At 31.6% G+C, this 23,927-nt stretch overlaps 1 protein-coding gene across 1 annotated transcript; it reads left to right on the top strand.

The window, feature by feature from the left end:
• Positions 1–210: 210 nt before the first annotated feature.
• LOC124364449 (esterase FE4-like) lies at positions 211–22,714 on the top strand. The gene is made up of 11 exons (XM_046819944.1): positions 211–231; positions 1,566–1,724; positions 2,022–2,180; positions 4,303–4,459; positions 6,157–6,342; positions 7,953–8,152; positions 10,299–10,458; positions 11,146–11,321; positions 12,690–12,858; positions 19,026–19,155; positions 22,480–22,714. The coding sequence occupies exons 1-11, from the start codon at positions 226–228 to the stop codon at positions 22,640–22,642; spliced, it is 1,665 nt and encodes a 554-aa protein (XP_046675900.1). The 5' UTR covers positions 211–225; the 3' UTR covers positions 22,643–22,714.
• The last annotated feature ends 1,213 nt before the right edge of the window (positions 22,715–23,927 follow it).

Here is a 23,927-nt window from a genome sequence, read left to right as displayed (position 1 = left end):
AAAAATTTCAAAATTTTTTATTCACACCCTGATTGAAAATATAGTTTCTTTATTCTAGATTATACTACCAGTTGTATGTATTTTTATATTAAACATTTAAATATAAACAAAATACCTCACGGATGATCCTATATTGGCTCTATCAGTTTCAATTAATGTGGCCTTGTCAGAACTTATCAGTTGTCAGAGTTCCCAACAGACAATAGTTATGGTCTGCTTTCAAGAATGATGGTGAGTGTTTAGTAAACTTATATTTACCGTAACAGTAAAACAGAACCAATATTTTAATAAAGATAACTATATAATTGTGTTTTGTTCATTGTATTGTAATTACAGTACACATACGTCCCAACAAGGTTATAATCTGTTCCTTAACAAAATTTGGTAATTTAGTTCAAAAACTTTTTGTGCAAGATTTGTTATATCCCAAAAATACTAATATTTTAAATCCAAACCATTTTCAGAATTTAATTTTGGATGGAATACCAATATGTCCTAAACACCCAAATAGCACTAACTGATAATAGGATATTATCAGTTATCCACACAAAGACATGTTAAGATAAGTTGAAAAAAAACAATATCCCACTTGTTCAATCATATAAAAATTAATAAAAATGCTAAAAAACTCAATAAAAAAATGTATGTTAAGTATTATATTCAAAACAATGTTTGGCTATGGACTCTCCATTAACAAGTATATGGATTGAAATGTATCTAACCATTTTAAAAATAAATTCATAATGAATGATAAAATATGTTTGTTTAAATATTAAACTACTGATTTACTTACAAGACACCTCACCCAAAAATAAACTCAAGGGAAATATAAATCAGGTTCAGAATATTTATTTAAACAACAATCGGCATCAATTATTCATTGTTTCACGCAAACCCACTCAATGTAGCTAAATCATACATGTTTAGTCTCATCATACCTTTTCTTCTAAAAATTTTGGCAATTCATTCACTCCCATCGTACATCTATTTAGAAAAAAACTAAAAAACATTTGGGGAAGTGCACACTTGTACCATGATTAATATAAATTATGATTCAGTTTCTTCAATTCTGATAAACGAATGTACTTACTACTTCTTTGTCATGGTAAACACTAAACATAACAGTATTTTGCAAGTATGTTCGATAAGTATCGATAAGTATTAAAAGGTATCTCTAATTTAATATAGGACAAAAAACTATACATATGATTTGAATGCACTGAGACTATCTCCCTTTGTATTAAGTCTGGAGTAAAGTACACTGTTCAATAACATAATTTAAATTTTCAACCTATAAAGCTCAAATTAATTCCAACAAACAACAAACTAACTAGAGCAAATTCTATTGTTATCTTATCCTATTCTTAATATAACATCACTTATTAAGTAATCCTGAAAATCTGCTTGTCATCTCTTACTTTCTTATGATGACATAGCAAAGTGACATTGAAGTGATTATTTTTAGAACAGTTATGAGATAAGTAAAACAAGCATTTGTCATTGTAAGATAAGATAATAAACAAATTTTCATAGACCATATTTTTAAACACTATTTTCTGAACCAGTCTTTCTCTTGTGTGAACATGGAGAATACAGTTGTGATACATACCAAGTTAGGACAGCTGAGAGGACATATCAAGCACTCTATACTCACCGATAACAGCTACTATGCATTTCAAGGAATTCCTTTTGGAAGACCACCACTGGGAGCACTGAGATTTAAGGTAACATGGTGTTTATTGCATTTAATAATACCTTATTTACTTATTGTATGCCAGTGCTATTATTATTTTACAAAAAATTTTGGGAACTCCCACAGAATTTTATTTTAGGATCTCTTACAATGATTAATTATCAGATCTTGGCGTGATGAACTCCCATAAATAATTATAATACAGGCACTCCAAATTCTTTCTTCTCTAAATGATATGTTACATTAATTATGTTTTACCTCCATTTGGTCCTTGTTGATAGAATCAATACATATTCTATCTAATACTTTCTTTACAATTGATTAACAGCCACCACAACCATTCGGAGGCTGGGAAGGTGTACGAGATGCTCTCCAAGATGGACCTGACCCCAAACAACCTGTATTGCTGCCCATTCCTGGAGAAAATAATGAACAACAGAGCATAGGAGATGAGGATTGTCTTTACCTCAATGTTTTCATTAATGAGGTACAGTGTGTAGATTGTATACAAACACATTTTATCATTGAGAAACTATCTCTTATATAAATTGATCATCCAATGATTTCTATTCTTCTTTAACACAACAGGCATTGACAATATTTAATACATATTGTATTAGAATGTTGACTGTATAAGTGCAGGACACAAAAGTATACAAAATCAAAGAATAAATAACCATTGAACTATTCCATATCTTATAAGTTATTAATCAAATATTTAAAGAAATCTTGTCCATACAAAACATTTTGTCAGTAAAAGAAAATTAATAATTAATTAAATTTGAATTATACAACTTATGAATATTTTATTATTACTGTACATTCATTAATTTATTGACAAAAGGCAATAGCTGCAATATTGAAATCTTGTACCGTTATTAGAGCTACTGATTGCATCAAAAAGTTCAATTTTATGCTCTATATCACTGTACAAAGTTTTATATTTGTATGTTTACAAGTAGTACAAAAGATATTAGACCGTTTCAAGATATTCAGCATCCCTGTATGTCCATGCACTGTAAAATTAGCAAAATGGTTAACATTTTTGGAACAAATGTTTAATAATGAAAGTCAACTCTGTGTAAATATTCTGCTTTTAGACTTATAATGTAAAATCATTGATTGAACTAATCTTTTGAAATTAATACTACTAGAATTAAATTATATTATTGGTTTTTAAATAAGAATACTGTTTCTGGTCCTTACTAATGATTTTATAAGTATTTTATTCAGACTATACATTTATTTTGAAATTTTCTAGATAAAGCAGTCTTTTGACAACCTACAAGTAATTTGTTAACTTAAAAAAATGAATGTAACTAAAGAATTTCAAAATGTAAAATTATGTTTCTGAATGCCAGTAGAAATTACATATAAGTAATATTTATTTATTTATAGTTTGCATGCTTTAATACAGGTTAAAACCCAATTACATTAAAGCAGTTAACAATATAGTTCTTTCGTGGGTTTGCAAGGTCCATTTTCAGTACTTAAAATAATCACTGGATATCAAGTAGTATATAACAAACAAGTATAAATGACAGCAACAGCACAATAATCATTAGAGAAACATAACAAAATTGTGTACTTAAATGCAACGACTAAGTAATTTTATATACACATGCAACGACAAACATAATATATAATATAAAGACTTGACCTGACAAATATATAAATATAATTAATAACAAAAACAGCACAATAATCATTTTAAGAATATAACAAAAATATATATTTAAAAAGAAAATGCAACAACTAAGTAATTCTATAACACATGCAGCAGTACAAATAATTTAAGTAACAACATACAACAAAAATATTAATAGATGGAACGGTTATTGTAAGATAAATTACAGTTAAATATTTGTGTGAAAATATTAGGCATACATTGTCTTAATAATCTAAAAGTCAATATAAATAAGGTTTATCTTTTAATATCATTAGGCAATTCTGCAAATATATCAAGATTAGTTCCCTCCGAAAGTATTAAATTGTGAGATCTCATCATCCGTAGCAGAGGCGAGTACGCTTGCGATACTGTCCGTACATGTGGCAGATCAAACATAATTTTACTCCTACTATTGAAGCGCGGAACCCTAAACCTAAGAGCTTCCATACTGACCACGTCGTCCACCCACCCTTGCACTAAGCCATGCAGAAACGCTTGCTCCATCACTGCTCTCCTCAGACCTAGACTCTCGAATTCAAACAGACTTAATAACTCCTCGTAATTAATTAAATAAGTATAAATATTAAAACATTTAAAGTAAAGACATCTTAAAAATCTCTTTTGTACATTTTCTATAGCATCTTTGTGGACGGCATATGTAGGGTTCCAAACTATACACGCAGTCTCTAGTTGCGACCTAACCAGTGCCTTATATAGTGTAATAAATGTTACACTGTTTCGAAAATATACTCCTTGTCTGATTATAAACCCTAGCATCCGACTGGCGGAAGAAATACAATTAATAATATGGTCATTAAAAGACAAACTGCAATCAACAATGATTCCCAAATCTTTCACTGAATCAACTCTAGACAAAAGTGTTCCATAATATTCTTCTATAATGAGTATTAGCTTTCTTTCTAGCTAAATCCTGTTTTAGCTTCCCCGGCAAAGCAGTTCCCAAAAACCAGTTCTAATTTCTATTCATGGAGGAGGATTTGCTGGAGGCTCTGGAAATATCAAGGGCAATGGTCCAGATTATCTATTGTATGGAGAGGTTGTTGTAGTTACCTTCAACTATAGATGTGGAGCTTTTGGTAAGAATCAGATTGAATTACTTAATTATAAAACAGTGACTTGTTAAGTTTTCGTAACTAAGCAGATTAATTTCCTGGTCACATAATTTGGATTAATGCATGATTTGTGTGAATCAATTTTAGATCATGAAAGTCTTATTTAATATTTTGTACCATGAGTGGCACTCACCCTCATCAGTCCTCTCACTTGCTAATAAGACGTTAAACCTATAAAAAAAGTGTTTAAAATATCCTTGAGTCTCTACACAAGCAACACTTAGGACAGTCACAGCTCTCATGCTGCTTTCCTGCTCCTTAAAGGTGTTATTGAAAATTGTTTAATGCAAAGGTCCTTACGATACTACAAAATAAGAATAAAACATGGGTCTTTAAAAGAAAAGTACATTAGGAATAGTTTAGACCAATATATCTTTTTCTGATAGATTGTGATTTTACAAACCCTTATATAAAACAAATCCACCAGTAAGATGAGCTGAAAGAGCAGGAAATTGGAGTTTTTTTAACATCTAAATCGGCTCAGAAAACTCCCAGATTATCCACAATAATATTTTCATCTGTACATCCTTGATTGCTATAATCGTGTAACATTGGGCCCTACTCTAGAAGACAGAGTCATACTCAAGCTCGCTATGGCTTAGGACCTGTAGGCTTAAAGACAAGACTCTTTGCTGCTAACAAGCATTATCAGGGAATCTACATAATTAGAATTAGACCTAATTTCCTCCTAACTTACAAAACGTTACTACTTATATATTCAGAAAAGGTCACCTTGGTTTATATGAGATCTATAAACCAGTAATAACATATTTTCTCTTCATCCCACTTCTCCTAATCAATCAAGAAAAAATCAATTTAAAAGTCAGAGAATTATCAATTGTTGGGGGAATGGTGTATGCCCTGATAATTTTTAAACAGTATTATTTCCCCTCTATCTAAAATATCTACATATATGGACTTAGGACTTTTAGACTTAAAGACAAGACTCTTTGTATTTTATCTCTATATTTACTCTATAGAACTATTAGAACTATAGAATATTATTTATTTCTATAGAACAGTTAATACCAATTTCTGTACTTCTTAAAATCTGTACAACATAAGTTAAATTAATCATTTGACAATGCCAACTTAGAAGAAAATATTTTGCAACAATTTCAATCTGGCTTTAGAAAGAAACATAACACATCTCTAACAAACTTATAGTGATTTTATTGATGCTTGGGATAAGAGTACATACAATTCCTTACTAATGCTAAGCCTACTGCTGAGTGTGTTATCATCGTTTTGATACAAAAATTAGTTCAATTCATAAGATATTACCTTACAGAAAGCAAAGGCTCCATTTATGTTCTGGTCACACAGACCAAACAGAACATTAAAAGATGGCCTGGCCAAATATACAAGTTATTAAATTTAAAAAATTACATTAAATAGTTACATGATAATAATACTGTACCTGCTAGATTTATCTTCAGGCAGGTGACTACAGCTTTTAACACACCAAATCCCTTGATAATGTTTCGAAAAGGGTTCTCAGTTATTAGATTTACACTTATATCTAGTTATGATAAAAGTCAATAATTAGTTGTAGAAGGATTTTATTCTAAATGTATTATTATTTAAAATTTGAACCGAGAACTAAAATTAATAGTTTTATTTTGATTTTGTGTATTTTTTAAAGCGTTTTGTTCTTTTAGGGTTTCTGTCTCTGGAGAATGAGGAAGTCCCAGGAAATGCAGGACTCAAGGATCAGACCCTGGCCTTGAAGTGGGTCCATGACAACATTGACAGTTTTGGTGGTGATCCCAACAATGTTACCATCTTTGGTGTCAGTGCTGGAGGAGCTTCTGTGGCATATCATCTGCTTTGCCCACCCTCCAGAGGTAACTGTCATTAAATAAGATTTAAATCCTTTAGTAAGTGTAAAAATCCACATCACGATGTGTAAGTAAATAAACAAATATAACAGAGCATCAAAGGACCCAAAGAACAAATGAGTTATTACATATATGAAAATACAAACATTGACATCCATTTGACTTTTTGACCCCATTATCTGTAGAGGCTTTCTTTTGTATCTAGAGGAACTATACTGAATAACAATTTTCTAATCTCTATGACTGTCCAATCAAAAATTATGCACAGAAGAACAGACTGCCCTTTGATCTTTTGACCCCAAAATCAATAATGATCTTCCTATCAAGAATTATCACACAGATGGGCAGACAGAATGACAGTCAGACAGACAAGCAGACACTACATGATTTCAATAACGCACTGCCATTGAGTCCTGCATAATGTGTACATCAGCAAAAGTAAAAGTTTTGTATAGTTTACAGACTTTCTACATGTTGATACTGGTTTCATTCAAATGTAGCCTATATGAATTTGTTTACTTATCCTCCAGTAATTGGCTGAGCAATAGTTATACATTTTATAATTTAACAAAGTCATGAGAACAGTTTTTTGTTTTGTGTCTCAACTACATCATAGTGAAGCCTATGACTTGAGGGACTGGTAAAATTTCATATCTGTATGTCTGTCTGCATTATATCTTGAGAACAAAATTATCTATAGACTTGAAACATCGAGTTTGATGGTACATCACTCTATGGAATTTGGCCGAACTTTAGCGAAAATTTTTACTTTACATCGTTCTTATGAGTAATGACGATGGCAACGAAAAATACCATACAATAAACAAAGTTGTAAACTTACAAACATTTGATATTTTTAACATGTGACGTTTGGTGGATTGGTTGTTAAGATTTTTGTTACATTCTATTAGGTCCTTTGATATTCCATTGTAGTTTATTTTAGTATTTTTGTTTATTATAGTATTATTTTCCTCTGATATTTATGTAGTTTATTTCTATAAAGAGAAGAAAGAGTTGGATGATGGTGCATGTCCCTCCATGGTATTTGGCTGAGCATTAGCAATGCCTATAGCTCAGGACTGGATGAGAATGAATTTAGCTATAATCTTGAAATTCTGTATATTTTGCTTAGCTATCACTATGGGTTGTCACAAAATTCCTCTTCTGTGTGACTGTCTTTCTACCTCCTTGTGTGTCTGCTTTTTGATAGATGTCAAGAACGTCTGTAGATTTTAAATTTTACATAGAAACTTCATTTCTACATAGACAAGAATGAGTTTAATATAGATACATGCCTGTCTACTCATGGGATTTGACTAAGCACCAATTAAGTCTACCACTCAGTAGGGTGGCAGAATTTCTCTTCTGTCTGCCTGGGGATTGTACAACTTTTTTTCTGTTTGATCGTTTGTCTATCCACAAGACATCTCAAGAATATGCTATAGGATTAAAATTTTGCATACAACTTAAGATAAGTATTGTCAATATTTTAATGTTAAAAATAAAAAGATGTATCTGATAAGCCAGGGATTGCTACAATACATTTTATTATCTTATATTCACAACAGATAACCAAGTTTATGTAATTTGTATAATTCAGTACAAATAATTTGCAGGTTTGTTCCACAAGGCTATTATGCAAAGTGGGTTTGCACTAAATCCTTGGGCTCTTCAAGAAAATCCTAGAAAGAATGCCTACAAACTGGCCAAGAGTTTGGGCTGTACCTCTGAGAACCCTGAAGAAGTATTCCAGTTCCTTCAGTCTGTCTCTGCCAATGATATTGTGTTCGCTACCAAAGACATGATCAAAAATGAGGTATACAGAACTGTTATCTTTATTTTATTTTCATCAAACCAATTTTATAGTATATTTTTCTATAGATTTTTGTACAAATGTATTATATCTCTCAAAGCATTGTTAATTAAATATTTTACTTTTAAATAAAATTCATCCCTTCTAACTGAAACAGCAATACCGACTAAATTATTCCTCAATTATAAATTTTCCATTTAGTTATAATTTACTTATGAAAATAATTATAAACTGACAATTCAGTTTTAAATTTAAAACAATACTTTGTTATGGTTTTTGCATAATTTTTAGGGTAAAACATTAAGTATTTGCTTCATTTAATAAACAGTCAGTCTATATAGGCTATACTGAAACAACATGTTAGATAATGTAATTCATTTAATATAACGTTCTATTATCTTTGATATACATTCGCAGCCACAAAAACCATGTGTGTGCATGTAAATTATTTTATCAAAGATATTGAGAATTCATTTTTTGAAACATCTCATGGCATGAAGGAATGTTTTTGTAGGTATTAGAATGGGTCCACTAATTCCTTGTTTAAAGTGAATTGTAGACAAAGGATAACTTGAATTAATGGTAGGATTAGGATTGTTATGAGCAACAAAAACAAAATATCTACAAAATAGAATATATATTTCTTATTCCATTGATTATACATTATGTATCATAAAACAAGATTAATTATGAATTTGAGTTAGGAAATAAATAACCATTGTATTACAGTAGAACCCCTCATATCCGGCCAGCACGGGACCGAGCCCCTGGCCGGATAACGATTCGGCCGGATAAACCAACCTACAGTACACAGCACTTGACGAAACAAAACAATTGTACTGTACTGTACTAACCGCACTGGAAATAATCAACGAACTGTTTACAGGTTAAACCTATTAGCTCAACTGAGGACAACACAGGAAAATGTAACCAAATAGATACACCAAAATAACGCAAGAGTCGTGGGAGACTAGTGCGTGCAACTGCGCGTCTGCAAGCCGTGGTAAATAAATTTTGATATTGGCTTCCGGGAAGTGGCCGGATAAACCGAGGTGCGGTAAAACCGAGGCCGGATATGAGGGGTTCTACTGTAAATATGTAAAAGTTAAGACTCCCCACAAAAACCATAGTGCTCATATGCCAAAATCGAGTTTTTTAACAAAAATGTTGTTTGTCAACGACCACCATCTGAAACCAAGAACCAAAAATATTAAACATAAATAAAACTATTACAACACAATACTTTTATTCCCTCTACCAATGATACAAATACAAGTCACAAGATATTGGACAGGTATCCAAAGCAAAATGTCTGCAGTGCAAGAAAAGATGGAATAGCATATCTAGTAGCAATGTAGAGTTAAATTTATCTTTTACAGTTCCAAGTCTGAAGAAGAGATGTATATTAATTGTAGAATGTGTTTCTTTTCCTTGAGGGAGTATATTCAATTGTAAGAATAAGTAGACCAGGTGGATTGTTCATCAAAGTTTGAGTTTAACAGATGATTAACTTAACCAGGGGTATCAACCAAATATTTTTGTTGAATATGAGCTACTTAAGAAGGAACCTTTAAGAATTAATATACTTCACCCTTAGCTATCAATATCTCATCCATGACTTTTTGACCACAGTGTTAAGTTCTAAAAATCAAGTTGACAGCCACATGTGAAATGTACCTTTCCTCCGACTGAGCCGAAAGGGATATTTGTAAAATGTAATGATCACAAATATTCTTTAAAATCCGTTATTTAATCATTGATTATGTTGTCATTATTAAGGACCTGACAAGACCATCTTGAAATTGTGTTGTTGTCTGTCCATTTGTGTGATAAATCTCAATAGAAATCTCCTATTGATTTGGAACTTGATATGTAAATTCCTCTTGGTCCAAAGAACAATCTTGTTGTTTTTGGGGTTAAAGGGTAAGTCCTTTCACCTGTCTATCCATTTGACCGTCTATGAGATAACTCTTCATAAAAAGGTCATTTGAAACTTGTCGTTCAGGTTTCGCTTGGTCTAAAGAAGAACCCTATAAATTATGGTATGAAAAGGTCCATCTGTCAGTCTGACCGTATGCAGACTGTTCATATGTCCTGTCAGATCCTTTGATACTCTGTTATATTTGTATATTTTATTTCTTATTCTTAGATGGCAATGAACTCTCTGATATTCACCCCTAGTGTGGAAGTCATAGGAGAAGAATCTTCCTTACCCGACACTCCCCACAGACTCATGGAGAGAGGGCAGTTTGCTCAGGTTCCTGTCATACTGGGGTGTACTGTAAAGGAAGGAATAGTGTTTGCATTTAGTAAGTATAACATTTCCTGTTGAATAGATTCTCTATTATAATGAAATAAATGGTAATTATTTGAGGACCGTGGACTAAATTAAACCACATTCTCTGGCACTAAAATTATTAATAGTGTTTATGGTATAGCCTATTAACAATATGGCAAAAACCTTCTCCATTTTCTTACCAGACATTGTAGTCCATACTTTCAACACTATTAGATACATCTGGAAAGTTAAAGATTTATTTCCCCATACCTAATAACTTTTTTATAACATACAAATTACGGCTTTTCAAATTATGAAATTTTCAATAGACTAGGGTAATAGAGTTTTCAGAAGAGGCTCTTAGGTGGTCGAGATCATAATTATATGTTCAAAAGGCGGCAGTAATTTTTGTTTGACGATAGGACACCATTAAGCTAGTGAGTACCACAGGGTTCAACTTTTGGGCCACTGTTGTTTGTATTTTAAGTAATCAGCATAGAACTGACCTTACTCACTGCTAATACCACATGTAGGTAAATGATTTACAGATTTATGTTCATTTTATTATCATTACAAAAATGATTGTGTAACAAATGACTGCACACAGAAGGTCAATGGAGCTTAACTCAATATTCACAAAATCTCCTAGTCAATTTTTATTCATTTTACTTTTATGTAAACCAGCACAAATATGTTAAATTCTACTTTCTATTAACAGCTGGAATAAATGAAAGTGTATTTGAAAAGATAAACAACAAACGTGAGTTCCTTGTACCATCCTTTTTGGGACTTAAACCTGGCAGCATTGAAGAAAAAGAAGCTGCAAATGAAATCTGGGACTTCTATCTTCAAGGGAATCCCCTCTCGTGGAATAACGTAAATGATTTGTTATTGGTAAGTGATCACATGATTAATTTTCAACTTATTATACAATAAATTGTAATTAGTTCTTAATGTCTTAGTTTTTTTCAGTGTATTACTTATAAGCCATTTAAATAATAATTGTTTTCCTGTCCTGAACAATTTGCTCTGTGTGTGGCAGCATAGACAGTGCAGTTAATTTTAAAACTGTGTATTATCATAGGATAACTTCCAACTTTGAAATCTTTTGTATTTATATCAATGGCATTAGTTTACATTGGGATGTTGTTAATTGATTATGACAACAGTATGTTGCATAGCTGCTGTTTTTGTTTACCGATATAAATCACAACTGTCAAAAAATTCCTAAAATATTTAAACCAAAACAATACCATATAATATTTTGAACTGAGATAAAACAAACTATCAAATAAATACAAAATAAATATTTTTTGTGATGTTTAAAGCTAAAAGGTGTCCTTCAATTAACTTTAACGGTTTTATAATTTAACTTATCAAGAAGAATTTGAGAAAGCATTTCTCGAAACAAGAAAACACTTTATTTGATACATCTATGTGGAAAATAGCTTCCATTTATTATAATTATGTTACAAGCACAGATAAAATAAATGTTTTAATAATGGTAAAGATATTAACAATATTTAAATACTAGCCTGTAAATATTTCATAAACAAAAGAAATATTTGATATTTACACTCTATGTATAACCATGATGGCAAGGAGAAATCACAGAATAAATAGATTTGTAAACAGTGATATAACATTTTAATGTGTGACATAATAACACATGTAACTATAGACACGAACTTTGCATGCAGCTTCAGTGAAGCCTGTTACATGAAATGAAAAATGTCTTTGTTGAAAACAAAGAAAAACATATTCAATTGGCGAGGTTAGGACTATTAAGTTCTCTCTTACACCTAACCATAAATTTATAAATGATACTATTAGTGTAAAACAAGAGCCACAGTACATTACTGTTACATTAATGTAGTCCACATTACTGTTTTACATTCAAAAATTATAATCTATATTTATATAAAATTATAAAATAAAAAGAAAGTTCTTCATGAAATTAAAAATAAATAATAGAATAAAAATTACAAGGAAACTATCAGACATTCGCCCATCACCATTCATACAAAACCATCATCCCAAACCTATACCACAATATTGTCAACCCTACGAGTTTACTTCTACCTAATTGTGTAGCAAACTACTTTTTAGTTTTATCAATGCTTCATTTCATTGTCTCAATTTTAGATCGAATTTTGATAAACATGAAATATATTATACTACGATAAATGTACTACTGATGAATTCAAAATCTGAAAAATCTAGGTCAGATGCTTTCTTTAAAATTGTAATTTAATTTTTTAGTGTTATAGTGACATTGAATTTAGCTTCGGAATGGAACAAAGCAGAAGTTACCTGGTGGATAAATCGTCTGCACCAGTTTACACCTACCTGTTCACCAATCACACGAGATGTCTGTGCAAGAGCATGGTGCATATGTTTTCCGAAAATTCCTCAGAGATATTGAATGCAGGTACACAACATTTTGACTAAGTGTAAGTTCTTTGTAAGTGATTAGTTACACTAAATTGTGTATCCTTGATAGTTAGTCATAAAATATAATGACTCAAATTTTACAATGTACCTCCACTGAAATAAAATATTCCTTGTTATATAACATTTTAAAATTCTTGTACAACTAGACATACAGAATTATATTGTCAACATGTAAAAATATACGTTAATATATGATGAGCAAATTTATATTAAGTAAACAAGTTGATTTTTGAACTTGGGAGTACAGAATTGATGTTAATAACGGTTTACAATAGTCTATAATACTTTTTAAGTCAGGCTTCACTGATAAAACTACAATTTGTTACATAATATGCATTATTACTTCTTTTACATGAACAACTTCTCCAGTTCAGGAAATTGGGAACAGAATTGTGAAGATGAACACTGTCTTGCAAGAACTTCTTTGTCACCAGTTTGTTATATATCTCTTCAGGTGTGAAATCTAGATTTCAGGAGTCAAGTCTGTAACAGTGTCAGATTTCAGACACTTCACTAGGAGGAAGGTGATATTGAGCTAAGCTTTCCGCCATAGCTACATTATGTGTATTCTGAGATTTAATTATTAAACAGAATAAAAAAAGATGTGATCTAACACAGATGCTTACAGAACACCTCTTGTTATTGGTTAAGGCTTAAATCTCACAGTTATTTCTTGCCAGTGAACTTGAACTCAAATTTGGGTTTTCCTATTAGGTAACTCTGAAACCAGGGTGCAGTAGATGCATAAATATCCATGATCTCTATTTTGATCATCAGTTGAGAGTGATCAAAACAATAAAGCTACTACCACCATTAAGTTAACTAAAACCACTGTTGATGTATAAAGCTTCAAAATTTTATAAGCAAAGCGAAGTGTGGCTCCCTGAACAAATCACTACTAGAAAGAAAATGTCAATGTTCTTGCACTTCAGTAAACTCATGCAATAGATAAGTTCCAGTTGTTTGTTGTTTGTTCCGTGCTTTATTCTTGTAGGAAGCACTGGTTGTAGATACTACTGAGTGGCTACTACATATGTTTGACAAGCATAGATGTTGTTAATCCATGAGAGCTGTAATGATTACATCTTTGTGCTTGCTGTTAAAGGGTGACATTACCATAATTACATATGTAAGCCCAATATCTTCTAGCCTGATGATGTGATGATGTGTGTTCCCGTGGTAAGATTTATCACTTGACCTCAGTGGAATTTCGATAGAAGAAATTGGGATACTTTACCATCTAAGTTGGAAATGGGAAGTGACTCTTGTGTTTTAAAGTTGAGTTTACAAAAATCATGAAGTTGTATAATTTTCTTTTATTGTTGTTCAGAACACAAAAATGGTCCCTGTCAATTGTGTCTTGGCTTTAAAGAAAGAATAAATAATTTATTAAGATTGGACAGTCTTCTCTCATGCTCACCTCATGTGCTCTGAAGGAGAGATGAAGACATTCAGTTATTTTCTTGAAGAGGTCTCCACCAATTTCCCCCTTAGGTACATTCCACTACAAGCTATGGTACTACTACTATTGCGCTACAAGCTGCTTCTTTTTGTGTTACAAGTAGATCAGGAAGATGTTTGTTATGGTCGATCTCATTCAAGCAAGTAACTAAACATCTTATATCCATCCTTAGATAGTCTTTATGGACTGGGTTGGTTTCTTAAAATTTTCTCAATATGTTCGTCTCAGAAAATCTCTGTTTTCATAATAATCAACCTTTTTACCAATTCTTCATAACTTTAAAACTGTCTGACTGACATATTATACTTGGTCGGTTTCATGCATTGTGCTAGACTGAGCTCCAAATCCGTTGTACATTCTTGGTACTAGCACCTTGTACTGAATGACGAGCAACCGTTGTACAGGCTGTTTTTGAATAATCAAATCATTATGCATTCACTTTAACATACGCATTATGACAGTTGGTACAAAGCAAATACATGGTGATGAGAGGTTATGCGTTAGAGTAGTAGAGGGGATTGGACACTTACCCCAGTAGGCAGGTACATGGACAGTCAGGTCACTCACATTGATGTATTTTTGAAAATATATTTTAATGTTGCTTTGCATACTGTCAGGAATTCTAGCTCTCAAATTAAATGTGATGAACCTGACAATTTTGAATTATCCAAAACAATATTTCAATCAACCACTTATTTTAGCATTATACATAACTTAATTGAGTACAGATGAAAATAAAAGATCAGACTATCCACAATGTTTAATTAAAATGTATAACTATCCATTTTATAATGATCACATGTCTTTCACAGTAATCATTACACTACTCTTTTTTTAATTTCAAGCTAAAATTTAAATGGATATCAATATGAATAGTATACATCACAGAATACACAGTGTTTGTTTATACATTGCAAAGTGGCAGTGCTTTAGTATAATTTATTATGCTGTGAATAGATGCATTCATTGTTGTAGACAAAAATATTATAATGAAAAGTGTACCAAAATGTAATACTGTCTCTGTAATTACATTATTTTATATAGGGTCAACACTTTGTTGAGCCGTTTATGTAAAACTGATAATTATAGTAAATCATAATAGATAAACTAGATATAATTTTTGTTATACAATTTTCAACTTTTACTAATCTTTGTATCAATAAGGTTTTTAGTTTACACCAAATTTTACGTGTAAATTAGTTTAACTTTTGATAGTTTTAATGAAATGGAAAGAAATGTTTGTATTATTTAGGTAATTAGATCTAATGATATGTGTACTGAATATACGCACCCATTGTTTCAAACCATTGACAAATAAACAAATATTTTCTAAAATCAGATACAGAGAGACATACAGAAAACTTTGTACATACTTTTCAATGAGCTAAGTTTTTCTGTTAAAATTATTTTTAGATGCCCCATACTATAAATTACAACAAAGTATAGTTAGACAGACCACCCATCTGTGATGTATTGTGGCTGGAACGAGGAACCTATCTTCATCGCTTTAATGAACATCCCCATATTTCAAACCCAAATAATTCTGGAAAAAATAATTTTTAATTCCAAAAAATGCCATTTGGGGAAAAAGTAATGATCGTTTTTGAAAGATTTTCAAACACCGACTTTAACTCATTTTAAAGATCGTCCTATTCACTGATCATTTTGAAATAAAATTTTTATTTACTTTTCTTTTATATATAGAGTGGTCCAAAGTGTCAAAGTTGTATGTCAAAATAGTAGTCCAGCACATCACATCCAGGAAGCTGGGTGGGTAGTTGAATGGATTCAATCCATTTTTGAGGATATTCCTCATCCAGAGTTTGTCACACCGCTTCAGAGTGGTGGGTTGGTGTACCATCATATATATAAACCACATTTCTTGAATAGTTTGTTCAGGTATATTTAACAATAAATTAGGCAAGTTATTAATGAGGAAGTTGTTGTACATACTTCCTTCCAAGTGTCCTTCGAAAGAAACAGGCCAACAATTTGGTTATCAATAAAATCACACCAACTATTGAAGGTTTAGTAATAATAATAATAATAATATAATAATATTCCTTTATTGCATAAAAACAATTTACAACAATTGCATTGCAAGCGTCAGTAATGGTACAAAAAATACATCAGTTATTTGATGATTTGTCAACTAAAATTATTATTTAATGAAAGGCAATAATCAGAACCAGGGATTTTTCTCGTTGCTCTTAATTTTCAAAATTTTTATCCCAGCGGCCCATCATGAACTCATCAACAGAATAAAATGCCTTTGATACCAGGAGGTGTTTTAGACAAGCTTTGAATGTTTTTGGATCATCGAGTTGTTTGATAACTTCAGGGAGCCTATTGATTATTCTGACACCAACTTGTGACGGCAAGTGTTCAAAAGCAATTGTTCTGTGTTGGTCGATTCTAAAGTTGTCCCTGCCTCTAGTCTCGTACTGATGGACATCCCTACCCTGAAGCAACTCACATTTGAGTCTACAGTACAGGGCGACATCGAGAATATAGAGGCAGGGTAAAGTCAGCAATCCAAGCTCCCTAAAGGAATCTTTACACGACTCTCTGGGGTTCAATTTTTAAAGAATTCTGACAGCTTTCTTTTGAGTTCTAAATACTCTTTCGAATTTGTACTTAGAACAGCTGCCCCACAGTCTCAAGCCGTAAGTCAAATGTGGATGTATCAGGCCAAAATATGCCGTTTTCAATACATCCAAAGAACAAAATTTTGCAAGATTGCGCAGGACAAAAATGCCCGAGGCAACCTTGGAGCAAACCTTTTCAATGTGATCGTCCCATGTCAGTCCTCGGTCAAGGTGCATTCCAAGGAACTTAATGGATTCAGCTTCATCAAGAAGAACATCGTCCACCATCACTGCAGGCCGTAGTTCTTGGTCTTGTTGCTGCCGGAGGCAAAAATTCATGACGTTTGATTTCGAGCTGTTTGTTTTCAGATTGAGTTTTGAGAAATGCTCGATGCATGAATTCAACTCAATAAATGCCTTCACTTCGAGATCGTGTTTTGATTTTGATCTGATGCAGAGAGTCGTGTCGTCAGCGTATTGAGTCACCTTTCCATTCTGGATTGATGACGTCAACCTATTGACGTAAATTATGAAAAGGACTGGCCCTAATATTGATCCCTGAGGGACACCATAGGGCATTTTCACTTTGCTTGACATGGCATTCGCGATCTGTACGCACTGCTCTCTATCCTGAAGATAAGACGAGAGCCAGTCGTGCGGCAGACCCCGAATACCACTTGTCCACAACTGGTGCATCAGTTTTGCATGATGCACACAGTCAAAAGCTTTAGAAAGGTCGAGGAATATGCTTAGCACATGTTCTCTCCTTTCCAGGCCATCGACAACATTGTGAATGAGATCCGTTACAGCATCTATTGTCGATTTGTTTTTCCTGAACCCGAATTGTTCGGGACAAAGAATTTCGTAACGGTTCAAAAATTTTTCGAATTGTTTGAGAAATGCTTTTTCAAAAATTTTGCTGAAAACAGGGAGGATGGAAATCGGACGATAATTGCTTGAGATGCAAGGATCGTCTTTCTTGAAAATTGGAATGACTTTGGCTGTTTTCAATGCAGAGGGGAAAACGCCTTGTGCAAAAGAGAGATTAATCAATTTTGTGATTGGTGTCAAAAAGTGCTTGAAGCACCTTTTGATTAACCATACAGACATTCCGTTGATGTCGCAAGACTTTTTTGGTCTCAGATCTTGCACGATACGGGCCACCTCAGCCTCACCTACAGGAAAAAGAACCATAGATGAGACCGGTCCCGTCAATGGCTCTTCGCGAGAGCTGTCCAAGATAAACGAGTTATCTGGTTCAGCTACGGTCGAGAAAAATGTGTTAAATTCACTTGCCACTTTAAAGGGATCGTCAATTGTGTCATTTATTGTTTTTAGTGTCGGAACCTTTGGTTATCTACCTCTCGCATCCAGTGGGATTCTTAAAAACCTAAAAGCCAAAAATTCCATCACAGGTCACTAATAGATAAAAAGTAATCAACGTTTAAATTTGAAAGGAATTCGTAACTTTAGTACGAGTATGGTATACAACAAGTGGTAGAATTTTTGAATACCCTAAGGGTCAAGTAGGAAAACACAATTATGTACCAAATGCAAAAAAGACACCATTACTTAACTATCCAAAATAAAACCAAACTTTAAATATAAAATAATTGAGTTTTTAAGAGAGCTATTGATAAGTGTAATGAAAGTCATAGTTTTTTATTTGGTTTTTTTAGGTTTTAACAGTTAGAAATATTCAAATTTGAACTACAGGTATTTTTAATAATTGGAAATGTAATAATGTATATATATATACACACACACACATATATATATATATATATATATATATATATATATATATAATATATATATATATTATATATTAATAATATATAATATTATTATGATATAATAATGTAATATTATATTATTTTATATTATAATATAATAATATATTATAATTATTATATTATATAATATGCTCCGGTTCGACTCCCGGCGGAGCAAGTACTTTTTGTGATTCAATGTTTATTGAAATTATATATATATATATATATATATATATATATATACCAACTTTTTTTTAAATGGTTCCTAAAATATAAGTTTACTAAAACACCATGTATATTAAACAAATGTTTGTAACAGAGACTTGTCATGGAGCAGACTACTGGTTTCTGTACAATTATACCCTTATTCCAACTCCAGACTTGACTCCTGTGGACATAGAAGCCATTAAAAAGCATGTCAAAGCCTGGACATCTTTTGCTTATTCTGGGTAAGTATCTGAGTTTGACTTTTTCACTTACAAGTATAAAAAAGAACTAAACCCTTTACTATAGTATTACTTTACTATAGTTCATTTATCAAATCAAATCAAAAACATCTTTATTTCCATTATGGTACAAAACATTTAGAAATCATAGGAGCACAATTTTACATTTAAAATATTAAATTACTTTAGTAATTAACACCAAAACATAAAATTTCAAAAAAACTAAATACTTATATAAATAGACTGATCTAATGATTGCGGAAATATTTATTCACGTAGGTGCATAGCACCTGTGCGTGAGAGAATGAGTTCCATTAATTCAAAAATAATTTTCTTAGAGAAATAAAGATGTTTAAATAATGTTGTTTACTTTAAAAAATATATAGAAAAATAATTGATTTAATAATTATAAATACAGATAACGCTCATAGTGGTAAAGAAGAAAAAGCAATATGAGGTTATAGAAGAGACGCAATAGCAAACATACATATCAGTGAATGTAGGTAATCAAAATAAGGATAAACGATGAACTGTTAGATGACAAGAAATAAAAAACCGACAGACAAACGGACTCCTCAGTCAGGACAATGCTTGAGGCCTCTGCCCCTCCTTTCAGTTATCCTACCCCAAACTAATCTCATATTTTCTTTGTGTGAATGATTACCACACATATGGGAAAATCCAATATTTCATGTTTTAAAAACAAGATTGACATGTTTATGTGCTTTGTTTAAAGTTTGTTATTGATGATGGAAGTTTTGAAAAGATAATAGGATTTCAGACATTTACCATTGTTATATGTTACAAAATGTATAACACTATGTTTTGAGGATTGAAATCATAAGAATCGTACTAACATCGTTAGTGCCTCACTTTCGTCTGTGCTGATGTGATATAGGTTTGTGATGTGCAGTGATAACACCTGGGTTCATTTTATCCTGTCTGGACTTCAAGCAGTTTTAAATTATGATTCCTTTCTACATTTTTTGTTAGTGGCAGTCCATTGCCATGTGTTGTAGGTTTTAAGTGCATTTTTATGTACTAATCTTCTTCACACCTGATGAAGAGGATAGATTTCAATCCTGGGAGTGTAGTTTTATAACGTATGTTTGTATGATTAACAAACAAGCCTATTAACTTTTTATAAAAAGTAAATTTTTTACTCTGGATTTCTGGTTTGTTGATGTTTGTTCATGTTTAACTTTGTTCCATAGAGTAAAATCTGCTTTCAATAAGTTGGATTTTATATTTTGTAACACATAATGACTCCAAATTTCCATAATTCTGTAGTACTTTTCAATCACAGAATCAATCAGTAATGAGTTTTAAATAAACATTGCTTTTATATCTTTTGAATTTTAGTATTTGGAAATTAGTCTTATTCACCAAAGATCAACGAATAGTGAGTGAAATTTTTCTCCAGACAAAAATTTTGTTATGGTTTTACCACGGTTTTTTAAATTTATTTACTAGTCATTTTAGATTACATTGTGAGAAGCTTAAGCTTAGGTAAACATATGACACATCATCAATCAGTTATATAAATTATCCTAACCTACATTAAAATCAATTAATTAAAATTAATACATATAATTACAATATACAGACATACATCCCTGTAATAAAAAATTAATGAAAATAATTTAAGTTTCATTAAAAACTCAGAAACATTGTTATATACCTGGGCAATGGGATGCTGCTTTAGGGCACTTCTGAATTTGGAGATAGATTTTTCCAATTTTAAATTAACAGGGAGTTTACTATATAACTTGAGCAAAGAATAAAATGCTCCCCATTTATACAATGTTAGATAATGGATTGGATAATGTAAGTTGACTTGTCTTAGCCGGTAATGAAGAGTGACTTGGTTACTATTAGTAGTACTATTTATATGTGATGTATGAAATGATAGCAGTTCGTAAATGTAAATACAAGGCAGTGTTAAAATTTCATATTTTTGAGATTTTTTTACATGATTTATTATACTGTAACTGAAACATAATACTAATTAATCTTTTTTGAGTTTTAAAAATTGTATGTGAGTCTACAGAGTTGCCCCAAAACATCACTCTGTATCTCAGATCTGAGTACAGTGTTATGCATAATAAAGTAAAGATGTCTTATTTTACCAGGCAAAGTTAGGGCTAAGAAGCCCTCTATAACACTAGACAGCCTTTAGCGTATTAAAATTAACGACAGGACTTAGGATCTGTAAGGCAAAACAAGTAGAGCTCAGTTTACCTGCCAAAATTATAAAAATAGTTACCTAATAATTCAGAATGTTCCTTCCAGTTACACATTAAATAAATGTCTCAATTATTTACGGTTGAACGATTGGCAATGTCATATCTTTATTATGTGGCTAAGTTACAAAAACCACAAGATATTTAGTTGTAACTCAACTTAATCTAATGTCTCATGCATGAGTCAATCCAAACACTACTGTAATGTAAATTAATCATGTAATGTAAATCATAGGTCATGTTTGTGCAGATCGTTGGAAATTAATCATTTTATCTTATTACATTCCTGGTTAAACATATTTTGTTATTTATTCAATTTAAATACATGAAATTAAAATGCTAATGAAAAATAAAAATACCAAAGTTCTTTATATTGAATCTGAATTATATTTTAAGTTATTTTCAAAACAATTATTCTTTATATATATATATATATATATATATATATATATATATATATATATATCTTCAACCGTTCCAATAGTAAAAATATTAATATTATTTGAGTAAAATTCTGAAAATACAAAAAAGTGTCTTTGTATATGACACACAGTGTCTTTTTAGTGGACCACCATTGCAATCTTGAAAACTAAATCTGATAGCAAATAAAAGCAAAATGTACGTTTTTTATTACACATTTATGAATATCTTATAAAACAAGAGGATATTCCCAAATTGTAGATGTTAAATTTATAGTTTAGATTATTTTCTCAAAGCTAAACTCTGTAAGGAATCAACAATTTGAGCTTTCGTGTTTCTGTTATTAAGAAATATAAATAAGTGCCAAGAAAACAAGTCTTAAAATTACTTTTTCTATAAAAAAATAATAAGTTGATCACCACATTGGGAAATGGCGGTAGTTTTTAAGAATTTGAAATACATTTATTTAAATGTCTCCAACAACAAGGAAATGGTCCCTAAATAAAGTTTGCTATCAAAGTTAATTTGCAAGATGACAATGGTTGACTGAACAAAGATGACAAAGGAGGACATCCTGAACAGTAGAAAAGCGTAGTATAGAGTAGGTTCATGAATGCAGTTATAGTCCTTTGACTTCAAATCTCTGAATATGAACTTTGTTTAGTGATCCCAACCATGAGGACCTGGGAGTTACATGGGAAAGAGATTCTAAAACCAGTCCATGCTACATGGACATTGGAGCTTCTTGGGAACTGAAGGAGGGATTCGCTCTATCAGACAGGATCAGCTTTTGGAATAAGCTCTGGAAAAAATACACCACAATCTAGGGGACGATATTTGTTAAGCACATATTAATGTTATTAAATATTTGCTACTTTTATTAAATATTTTGAAACAAAGCTGTATATGTTATTATTTTTATTATAATTGTCAAAACACACCATGGTTTTCATCTCAGGTAAGATGAGCATATAACAGAAAACAAAAAACACATGTTACTTGAAATGATGGTAAGCTACATTTATATTTTCACTTACAAAATAATTCAAGTAATATTCAACAGAACTTCTTGTTACATACTATTGACTGCAGTAGGTGAAATTAACCAATATTTCAGCTGCCCTGGAAATAGTTTATGTCTTGTGCCGCAGTGAAGGTGTTAAAACCATAAACTGTTGCTAGACAGGTATCGTAATTTAACACATTTACTGTGGCAGACACAACTGACTACTATTTCAACTGCTCCAAAGTTGGTTCATGTATTGTCACTATGGAGGTATTAAAACCATACACTTTTGTTAGACAGGTATCATAATTTAATACATTATCTGCGGCAGACACAACTGACTACTATTTCAACTGCTCCAAAGTTGGTACATGTCTTGTGCCGCAGTAGAGGTGTTAAAACATTCAATGTTGTTAGACAGGTATCATAATTTAACACATTATCTGCGGCAGACACAACTGACCACTATTTCAACTGCTCCAAAGTTGGTACATGTCTTGTGCCGCAGTAGAGGTGTTAAAACATTCAATGTTGTTAGACAGGTATCATAATTTAACACATTTACTGTGGCAGACACAACTGACTACTATTTCAACTGTTCCAAAGTTGGTACATGTCTTGTGCCGCAGTAGAGGTGTTAAAGCATACAATGTTGTTAGACAGGTATCATAATTTAACACATTTACTGTGGCAGACACAACTGACTACTGTTCCAACTGCTCTAAATTTGGTACACGTCTTGTGCCACAGTGAAGGTGTTAAAACCTTAAACTATTGCTAGAAAATTATAATAGTTTAAAACATTGACTGCCTCAGATGCAACTGACTTCTATAACAATTTCCCCCAATATTCGCACGTGTCTCGTCCTGCAGTAAAGGTTTTAAGTAAAATATTATTCATCCTAATCTCTGTTGTGCATGCCAAAGCATACAACTGTTGAATACAAGGTCTTTAATGTATTATATAATAGAAAAATCAGATATGTAGATGAATTAGCTGATTATGTCGAACACAGGAACCAATTACAATGTTGTTTATGATACCAATCCAAACATTCACAGGATCCTGTGCTGGTTGTGTATTATTAAATTTTAATAGGTACTTT

This window comes from Homalodisca vitripennis, chromosome 6 (genome assembly GCF_021130785.1).
Source record: "Homalodisca vitripennis isolate AUS2020 chromosome 6, UT_GWSS_2.1, whole genome shotgun sequence".
NCBI lineage: Eukaryota > Metazoa > Arthropoda > Insecta > Hemiptera > Cicadellidae > Homalodisca > Homalodisca vitripennis.
This window is presented reverse-complemented; position numbering and strand designations above follow the sequence as displayed.